The sequence below is a fragment of the Crocodylus porosus genome, unplaced genomic scaffold (assembly GCF_001723895.1).
Source record: "Crocodylus porosus isolate Cpor-Errol unplaced genomic scaffold, CroPor_comp1, whole genome shotgun sequence".
Lineage (NCBI taxonomy): Eukaryota > Metazoa > Chordata > Crocodylia > Crocodylidae > Crocodylus > Crocodylus porosus.
The window spans coordinates 104,430,054-104,440,968 of NW_017728931.1; the positions used below are offsets into that span (position 1 = coordinate 104,430,054).

Here is a 10,915-nt window from a genome sequence, read left to right on the forward strand (position 1 = left end):
CGGACTAGATGATCTGCTCAGATCCCTTCCGACCCTAGAAACTATGAAACTATAAGGCCCCAACTGGACCAAGGAGAAGACTGGTGACCTCCTGGCACTGTGGGGCAAGGCAGAAATACAGTGCCAGTTTGAGCGGGGTGGCCACTCTAACGTGCACACCTATGAGGCACTGTCAGGCCAGATGTGGAAGCATGGGCACAACTGGTCAGCATAGCAGTGCCACGTAATTGTCACAGTCTTACAGGCATAGTGGGTTGCCATGACTGACCACAATCATCAGTCCAGCTGTGCCCATAAAACCATGCCCTTTACACAGCAACTGACAGCCATTCTTGCACCCCAGGATCTAGGCCACAACCATTCTGTATACAGCAACATGGGCAGCCTGCCTGAGCCCTGGCACATCTGGTGACAAGTCACTGGGGGAGGGTGCCTTGGGCATCCAGTCACCTGTCCCATGTAGCTTCCCAGCTGCAGTTTCCACCAGCAGCTCAGGAAGCCCTGGCCAACACCTGCCTCACCAGCTCCACAGCCCAACAGCCAGTCACGAGGCACAACCAGTCACAACTCTGCCAGCTGCTAGCAGCACCAGACCCTCCCTGGCAGGTTCCTGCACATGGAGTCCTGCAATCTGAGGACACCAGCTGCACTGAGGACACCAGCTGTACTGAGCCGTAAGCTAAGCTATTAGGTCCAGCCATGTGGTAAGTCTCACTATGGGGGGAGGGCGCACCCCACCCCAGCCCCTGCCTCTCACCCCCAGCCCCAGCCCCTGCCCCACCTTCCCTGACCACCCGCCTGCACTCCCCTGGCTCTGGGTTCCCCTGCCGGAGGACACAGACAGGTGAGACACAGAGCAGAACTTTACTGACTAGCTCATGCCCCCACAGCTAGACAGGCACAGGCCTCTCACCTGCTGAGGAGCACATTGATGCTGGCAGATAAGTCTTCCTCAGCAGCAGGAACCGGAGACATGTAGCGCAGCCACGGGTAGCCCTCCAAGCAATGGCAGAGGTTGCAAGGCAGCCTAGGCTTGCCCCTCACCCCATCATAGCTCATGGTCCCATACCAGGTGCACAGGTGCACCTGGGGCACTATGAGGATTAGCATCAGCAGGGCACAGTAGGTCAGACACCCCTTGATCCATGCAAACTGCTCATCACACACTGCCCAGGGCATGTGCAGCAGGGGCACACTTGGGGCGCAGTGCAAGAATGGCAGGAAACTGGCCCCAGGGCACCTCCCTAGAGAAGCCCCCAGAGGGGACGGCAGGGGCATGGGCAGCTCCTTGTCCCAGTTGTCCAGGAGCCCTGTGCGCCCTGAGCCCAGGTGTTGTGGACTAGGTGGCAGCCCGGTAGAGCGGTTGGCCTGCAGGAGAAAGGAGGACATTAGGGCCTGGAGCAGCCTGGTGTGTTCTGCCCTGGGAATGGCACAGGGGAGGCAGGCTGCCTGCAGCCAACACCCGGTGGCCCACTGACCTCAGAAGAGTGAGATGTTGCAAACTCTCACAAAAAGCTCATCTCATGACTACAAGTCGTGCAGCTGGACATGGGGAAGAGGCCACAATTGACAGAGGATACGGCCTCACGGTCACCACTATCCATAGCCAGTGTAGGACTGCATCAGCCAAAGGAGGAGCAGGTAGGTAGGGTCCCCACTGAGGAGAAGCAGAACTATGAAAGGGCCCAGCTGCAGGTCTAGCAGTCCCAGCAAAGCACCCACTCTCCACCCGTGCCACCCAGTCGGAACTCACGCACATGTATGTGGCATGGTGGTCCACGACTGCCTGCAGGACCACAGAATGAAACCTTCTCTGGCTGTAGTACGGCTGGTCTCCATGGGGCAGTCAGCAATGTGGGTCCCATCCAGGGCCCAGATACACTGGGGAAACCCCAGGGTATGAAACCCTGCCACCACCTCCAGGGGGTCATGGACACAGAGCGCCGTGTGCCCCAGCAAGTCCTGGAGGGCCCCACACACCTCCAAGATAGCTTCCATGGTGGTGGCCTTGCACATGGTGAACAGGTGTCTGACATACCAAAGGCTGGGGGGCATGGCCAGCTTCAGCAGGGCAAGGGCCAGGCGGGTGTCCGCAGGGAGGCCCAGGTGCATGCCGCTACCCTGTCGCTCCAGGTGGAGCTGGAGTTGCTGGAGGAGATCCTGGAAAATGGCCCAGTTTGGCCAGAATGAGTCCAGCCACTGCTCATCATCCCAGGTGTGCTGGACAGCATGCAACCACCAGCCCTGGCTGGCATGGTGAGCCCAAACACAAAAGGGCTGGAGGTCCAGGAGGGAAACGGTGGCCCTGGCAGTGGCATTCTGGAACTCCCATCTGTGTCCCCGCTGGCAGGAGTTGCTCAGTGGCAGTGGTGGCCCTGGGATGGCATGGTGCAGGTAGACAGGCAGTTGCTGCATGTTGGGGAGCCAGACAGGGCAAGATGGCCATGGGCCAGCATAGAGGCCACCAGAGCCTGGAGTGCTGGTCATTGCTGCCAGGGACAGGAGCTGGAGCAGGCCTACTGTGGGAAGTCAGAGTGGTCAAGGAGAGAGCTGATGTGTGCCGTCCCTGCGCTTGGCATGCTGTTCCCGGGCAAGGAAGAGGCTGGCCAGAGAGCAACCAGAGGGTCTGACTTTTAAAGAGGGCTGCCAGGGGCTGGCATCTGGAGCCTATAGCTTCTCCCAGTGGCAGCAGGGGCCCACTGCAGGGCTTCAGGAAACTTGGTGCAAAGAGCAGCAAATCTTCTCTCTAATCCCTGCATGTGGTATAAGTGCTTTCAGGCAGGCATCTACAGAGTAAATTTAGGCTGGATCAAAGTATGTGTAGACGTGCCTGCTCTGACTAAAATTAATGTCGAGTTACAGGTTACAGAATTTAATTGCTCCTCCAGCATAACTATTTTAAGAAAATAAGTTGAAGACAGGACTTTTACAGGGTCTTCCATAGCAAAAGGAAGATTCTGAGCAAAGGAGGTGAAGCAGATCACTTGAGTTGACTTGGGATAGAGTCAGCAATGAATTCATGTTTTGAATCAGGCATTAAGAACAGACTTTTCACTTTGTTGAAGGAGGTAATACTGCAGAGGATTCAACTTATTGTCTAAGAAGTCACATATGGAAAACAGCCTTTTCAAGAGCCCTTTAAATCAAAATATGTGAAAACTAAAGTAGCCTGGCTTTGAAGAGTGTAGGGCGTTAAATCCCCTTGGGCCGCTGCAAAGACTCATGGGGTATTGACAGAAATATTTTTTAGAATAAAGTTATTAATCAGATCACATATCTATTTGTTTCCATGACTGGGCTTCAAACTAGGTGAGGTGTTTAAAAGCCCCAGTATTGTATTAGCTCAGATTCTTGTGTGTGTATTGTTATTAATCATATTTAGTATGTCCCAGGACTAACCAAAAATAGGTGCCATTGTGCTGAACCTTGTAGAGTCCCTACTCCACAGTTTACAGTCTAAACTGATTTAAGTCATTTGCTAGCATCCAGAAAGCTGTGGCTGAAGCACACAAGGACTATGCTTGAGATGTGAATTACTAGAATTGGCAAAGAGCAGACCTATCAGAAGTGAGAAATATCCCAAAGAAAGTGGCAGTCTTTCAAGTTTTCTGGATTGTCAGGAGCTTATGCATGCATGCAACCATGCTTCAGTTTGAGTATGCAATTTTAAGAGTTACTGATTAAACAGCAAAAAACTGTAGAGAAAGAATGATTAAATGGATTAAATTCTTTCCCTTTTCTTCATCATCAGAGTTTTAGTACTGAAACAGCCCATCATGTCTTTTCTATCTGGCCACCAAACTAGCTTTATGGTGGCATTAATCAGCCCTTCTTGAAGGTTAAATGAGTCTAGTAGATCAGGTTTGTCTAACTGGCAGTCCGTGAGCTGCATGGAGTCCTAAGGGGTTAACATTCAGACCCTGGGCTTCCCCCCGCTGCCACTGTCCCCCCCACTTCAGTGACTGGAGTGACCAGGCTCCCAGTCCTTTTGGCTTCTGCTTCCTGCCTCCCATCTTGGGGCTGTGTAGTAGGCACATGCAACAGAGGGAAATCTGGGCTGCCCATGGCACAAAAGAGGGGCCCTGTACACAAGAGAGTCTGTGCCATCTGGGCTATGTGAGCAGCACGGGAAGAGACACTGGCCAAGCAGCGTGCACGTGGCGAGAGAAAGCTGGGCAGCCAGGTCAGCAGGAGGAATGTCAGGGATCTATAGCCCGAGTGAAGTGTGGCCCCCACCATCCAGAAAATGAATAGCCCTGTAGTAGATTATCCTAATTCTCCTTAATCTCCTGCTTTTCACATTCCTCTCGAGTCCCTCTGGATCTTCACTTAACCAAAAGTTCCTTAAATGCTTCTTAGGTTCCTTGTGTAACAAAAATAGTAGCACTGAGCACTGATATAATTCTTCATAAGATAAGAAGTTGTAAATATATCCAAATGAAATCTGCTTCATTTCTGCCCTATTCTCTTAGTATTTTCACATTCCAACCACAGCTTTCTCCGTCTCCTAAGTCTTCCACTGGTATTTGCTCCCAGCGCTTTCCTTATACCCCTGACTTAATCATACCTCTTCTTTGAGGTCACCAGTATTTTCTCCCTCACCCATTTTCCTATCCGTTAACATTCACATCTTCCTTGTCCCCTTAGCTTGCAAACTGTCTAAGTCTCACTTTCCTCCCATCCTCTCCACAAATACAGGGTCTCCTGTCTCCAGGGAGATGGTCTGTCCATCATTTGGTTGACAGGATAAATTCTCATTCTGAACTGTGACACTTTTCTTGAGATAGCTGGGTAACACATCTCACCTACATTTCTTGTACAGGAAAGGAAAAAAAATAAAACTTGCACATCATAATTGTATTAGTACATATAAGTCCTTCTGTACCAAAAAAGTTTTTACTTAGTAAATAGAAAAGTACATCAGGAAGGAATACGAAGGAACTATATGCTGAAAGAAAACATGACTAACTTGAAAGAGAACAAACCGTTTGTGACATTAAGAAAAAAAAACTAATTAAAGAAATAACTACATTGATTTAAAATATACAGCACTAGTTATATACCTAGCAAACTTGAAGTTTGCTATAAATGTTTTATTTAAAGCAGCTGCTTTCTGCAAAGTACAATGCATATATTCCTCAACTGTGTAACCCAATAAGAGGGACAGAGTTCTCAAAATAATTTATCATCCATTGAAAAGGACATTCCCCTTAAGCAATTAAAGAACAAATGTAAAAACCGGGGCTGGCAGTGTTAATCACAACAGAATCCCTAGGGCAGCACAGGCTGAATTCAAGAGACTTGGCACTGCTGTACTGGCATTATTCCTTCAGGAAAGAAAAGACCAACTCATCTCCAAGAAACTCTTTACTGTCCCTAAAAATTCATAGGCCAGAAGACATATTTCAAGATGGTAATTTACAGCTAAAACCCTGATTAAAAGGGGTAATTTAGACATATGGCAATAAAGATAGCAGTACCCAGTTGTATCAGCCAGCACCAGAAACATTTTTAGCATCTTTTTTTGTCTTTTCCCCCTTCCTCAGAAGTGTATATCTTCCAGTTTAGTTTATCTCTTATGTCCAGGCAGTGGATTTAAAGTTTTTGAATTGCAAAGTGGCACCAAAAATGTTTTCAGGAGATTCTCAGGCTCACAACCTTGGAAACTCACAATTCCTTCAATGCAGATGGATTATAATTATACAAAAGTCTTGTGAACTTTCTAAGCAGCAAAGAAAACAAAGCGTTCAACTTGCCTCATAATAACTTCGCACAGCGTTGCAAAATGCTTCATCTGCTACAATTTGTGTCTCTCCATTCAGGAAGAGCTGGAAACGCTCCTTTAGTATTTGTAATTGCTGCTTGTTGAGCTGTGAGGGATAAAAAAGATAAAGGCAGTTAGCCTCCAAGTGAAAATGTTTGCCAACATTACATTACAACAGCATCTTTTCTAAGTATATGGACAAGAAAAGAGCTAGCTCCTCAAAGCACTGGCTCTCAATACACTGGCCAAGTACAACTGGCAAGGAGAAAGAGGCAGGGTGCAGCAGGTCTTAGACACCCACTACAACATCTGAGGCTTAACTTGCAACAGGCAGTGGTGGCTATTCCCACACATACTTGTAGTGATGACAATGGGAACAGAGGTGGATTCAGGATTTTACAAGGTGGGTTTAGAAGCAGCAATAGGTATGGCAAGAGTGACTGCAGCCCTTGCTTCCAGCCCCCTCCTTTCTCCCACTCCTCCCCACCACACTGGGGTAGACAGACCATGCTACAGGGGCAGCAGTGGGGGATTTTAAGTCCCTAAAGCAGGTAGAACTCCCACCACCACCTCCTCCCTGCTAATGGATACATCCCCTCCTCTCTACCTGCTGCTGCTGTCCCTACTGGCGTGGGGGCAATGGGAGCTCCAGAGTTGCTTCAGCGGGGCTACATGGGGCCTGGGCTCAGTCTGGTGCAATGGCAGGTTTCACCTCCCTGCACCTCCTCATGAACTGGTGCTGAAACATCGGGGGGGGGGAGGGGGAACCCACCTGCTTTCACTGTTTCTGCCCCTGGCTGTACCCAGCCCCAGTGCAGCCCAGCTGGAATGGGACAGGAACTCCCTTTTCCCCTCGGGGCAGAAGTAGGCTGGGGAGGGGAATGGGTGGCAGGGATGTTTCTTTGAGCAAGGGAGGAATTGCTCCCCTCCATTCCCTCTTTGGGGACTGGGGCTGCTGCTTCTGCCACATGGTCAGAAAGGGTCATTGCACTCCCTCTGGATCCACTCCTGAATAGGAATATATTAGTGGGAGCAGGGGAAAGAGGAAACACAGTAGCAGTCTGCAGCACAAAAGATGCCTTTGTAAAAAACTAGTTCCAGCTTCAAAAGGCTGAAATTTAACCAAGCAACCTTTATATTTTAGGACAGACCCATGAACTGCTATGCAATTTTTTTCCAAGAAGTTTGCCTATAGAAAACTGGTTCCTGCCAGCCATTTTTTTCCTGCTATTGCACAGGGCAGGCCAAGGAATAGTGCGGAACATAGGAAAAGTGATGTTCTCTGATATACCCTGAACTCAGATGAAGCAAGTGTTGTACAGTAAAGAGATGCTTTAAATAACTGCTTTGTAACTACAGCAGTGAAGCCATTTGTATGGGCCTTTCACCCCTTACAATCAGTTTTTATCAGGTTACCCACTAGAAGATCTTCAGTGGTACAATCACAAGGAAAAAAATCCTGATAGTTGCATACAGCCCAGAAGAGGACTCTGTTTTCAAAGGACTCATGGGCTCATGTAGAATTGACCCATAGATAAAGCAGTCATGGAAGACTATCATCTTCAACTACAAGGGATTCCAAATGGATGGATGTGAGCTCCAAAATGTCTTTGAGGTTATCCCACATGGGTATAAACCTTGTAAAAGGGAAAAGTTAGAATGAGACATCTTGAAGTAAAAGTACAAATATTTACAATATTCAGATTTTGGGGGGTTTCATGTAGTCATTTCAAATACCGGCATCATATTAAGCTTTTAAGGGTAAAACTGAGAAATTTATTTACCCTATTTTTAATTCTACAAGTTAATCTGAAGTTTTACCAGGCTAGACTTTGACTGAAATGTCTAACAACATTGTATGACAGGACATTTATTTAAAAAAAAGTAATTTTAATATAAAAGCATTTTAACATCCTGTTTTAATACAAACCAGCCATATTTTTCCATTCTAAACAAATATGATGTTTCCAGAAATACTAAATGGAGAACGAGGTAAGCATTTAAAAACACTTCATAAAAATCAGTTTAACTTGTTAACACTGCTAATAAAAAAGTTACTGTAAATAGAAAAAGAACAAACTTTTCTGCAGTGTCACTGGCACAGTCATTGTGAGGTCAATGGTTTTTAAAATATTGTAATTGAAAGAAACGAACTTGATTAAACTGACAGTCTATTTTAGAGAGGGTTTTTTTCTTTTTTCTTTTTTTAAACCCTATTATAGTACCAGTGGGAATTTTAAATCCCTTTATGATAGATGAGGTATAAGCTGCAGCACAAAATTCCTCAAATATTTAACAGGCTGCATGACTTGCATGCTAAACCTGTAGCACTTTGCTGCAATATTCACCTTCAAATTGCATCTAAAAGCCAGATGTACTATTTGCTATCCTTCCATTAAAGAGACAACACAAACTTTGCTAATATGTGAATCTCTGAATAGGATAAATCCTGAAAGGGTAGTGATGTACAGAAATTAAGCAGCAGCAGTGGAAAAGCTACAGAGCTATGCATACAACTAAAGAAAAGTAACAGTTATCAGCCCTACCCCTCTCCCAGGGCTGTCAGCAGGGGAGGGAAGAGAAAGGGAGCAGCACGGAGCCGCTGGCTGGATTTTGCAGAGCCGGAATCGGAGAAAAAGGTGCGGTAGAATGGAGCCCCCTTGGATTGGGCCCTCCTGACTTGTGCAAGCACCCTAAGTGATTATCAGTACATGAACTTCAGCAGATGTCAAAGCAAACAAAGACCACGGGGGGAAGGAGGTTCAACACAGACTTAAAGTTTACTACTGAAGGTTTTTCTACCTGCAGCGCATGGTTTCACAGCACATACACTGCTGATTGACACAAATGTTCATCATGCGACTCAGTAGTAGTTCTCTACTCACCCATCGTAAAAAGATATCACAAATTGAAATACGTTCCTCGAACTAAATCTCTTACCTCACACACAGGTGGTGTTAAGAGTTTCAAAAGAATCTCATATCAAATTTTAATACATGAAAAACAACCTCCCTGGTTTCCTCTAATATTATGCATAACCTTTCAAAATTTTTCCTAAGCAAACTGAAAAAAGCTGAAATGTATGAAAATACAAAGCATAAGTTATGTTTACTTGAATGTAAATTAATGCATGTTGTACTGTTTTGCACTTTTAAGGTAGTTATCTGTTTCCACAGACAATATGCCACCATTGCTAAACAAACAGCTTATCTGTTCTACAGAATATTCAGATTTGTTACTAAAACTTGTGCGCTTTCTGCCAAAACTATTATAAAATTGTTTGTCATGCATACAAACTTTATTCTTTAGCTGCATTTCCTGCTTTCTAACTACATATCAAACAAAATGTTATGAATGAAGCCCTGTAATATACATTTGTTTCTGGCTTTAACAGATCTCTGTTTGTAAAAGGAAATCCAACATGTTATGCAAAAGCCATTTTTTAAGGGGGAAAAAAAAAAGTTAATGAATACCAAAGCAATGTATTAATACTTTAGGTAGCAGTTTTAAGGGCTTACCAGCATTTGAGCATTGTGGGGTTTTGTTTCAAGAAGGGAGGGTTGATTTGGGGGTTGTTTAGTTGAGTTATCCAAGTTATTTGTACTTTTAATGGGGAAATTTAAAAAATTTAAAAGAATTGTTTTTAAGTGAATGAACTGTTATTTCCACTCTGTAGTTGTCTGTTTGTTGTAAGCTGTTCTGAGCCCTTTAGATAGAGTGGAATATAAATCTAAAAAATAAATAATGCAACTAAATTAGAAAAATTATAAAGCATCCTTTTAGCACTGAGACTAGCATATTTCAATAAATGTTAATAGCTCATCTTGCAAGCAGAGATGTAATTGAACCAGCTGCCAAAAAACAATTTGTATTATTCCACAGCGTAGTGTAAATCCTTTGCCACAGTACATACCTCAGAATACCAAGGTTTCTTTATGCTTTGTCGTACTTCTCTTGTCCTATTTCAAGATGCTAACTTACATGAATAAATGAACATAATCACAAGCTTTAAAAATATATATAACAAAGAATGGCAGTGAGAGACAGGCAGAAAAGGGGAGAGACATAAGCAATAGAAACCAGAGAAAGAAAAGATTAAGGAGAAAGAAATTAGGATTTTTTTTTTTAAATCTCTTCTTTGTCAATGCAGACATGCACTATTAAACCTTTTTCACTTTAATAAATGGCAAACATAACGGTTGTATTCATGTCACTCCCACACAAGTGCTTGAAACTTTACTAAAATTTTTGTTTTGTTTTTACTTTTTTCCCCATGAGAGCATGGATAAACTTGGAAGGGAGGGATGAGGAGGAGTGCACTTTTAGGAGACTGAGCAAAATTATCCCCCTTCTGGTTGCTGCTCCAACGTCCCAATTACACTTTCCACACCAGCAATTCTCAAACAGGATGTCGCAGCACCACCACTAACACTTGCCAGTTTGTATATGGGGTATAATCTGTGTAGAGTGATGCAGGTTTTCTTAAATGAGATGTTTTAGAAAAATATACCATACTTGCAAATTTGAAAAACTTTGCCTTTGGTATGAGTCATGGGCAACTAGTGCCTCCTGAGTGCCAGCAACCGGGCAGTGGAGGGGTGCCACCATGGCCAGTTGAGATGACCTGTAGGCATGAGCCGGGCACCCAGAAGGAAGTGCCAGCGGTGCTTCTCCTGGCACCTCCACTCCCCAGCCAGCACTCACAGGGTGGGGCACCAGTGCTCCCACCTGCCTCACCACTATGCCTAAGCAGGGAATGCTGGCTGTCATGGGGTGCACATGCACCCCCTATGCATCACCACTGGTATGAATACAGCTGTATTGCATCGTTGTTGTTTTTAAATCAACTGCTATACATGTCTGTGTGTTTCACAAACGTTAGGGGTCCCTCTAAGGATGCTGCACGCAACAGCACTGTTGGGTGTGCAAACACTACATGCGATTCCCAAGGTAAACCCAGAAATTTCAAATAGGAATCCATAGTGCTACCGTGTTTCCCCGAAAATAAGACATACCCATAAAATAAGCCGTAGCAGGATTTCTACGTATTTGCGCAATATAAGCCATACCCCGAAAATAAGACATAGTGATAGGCGTGGCTAAGCGTACCGGCGCGAAGCGGTAAATAAGACGGGCAGCCCTTCTCATTTG

The 10,915-nt window shown here is 45.4% G+C and overlaps 1 protein-coding gene across 1 annotated transcript in view; it reads right to left on the reverse strand.

Moving 5' to 3' along the window:
- CADPS2 (calcium dependent secretion activator 2) overlaps positions 1 to 10,915 on the reverse strand; it is a gene marked incomplete at its 5' end in the record, with an annotated part of 600,328 nt that overhangs the window by 469,286 nt on the left and 120,127 nt on the right. Inside the window, one exon of the mRNA XM_019543957.1 lies at positions 5,757 to 5,870. Within this exon, the coding sequence (XP_019399502.1) occupies positions 5,757 to 5,870 (114 nt within the window). The remainder of the gene's footprint in view (positions 1 to 5,756; positions 5,871 to 10,915) is intronic.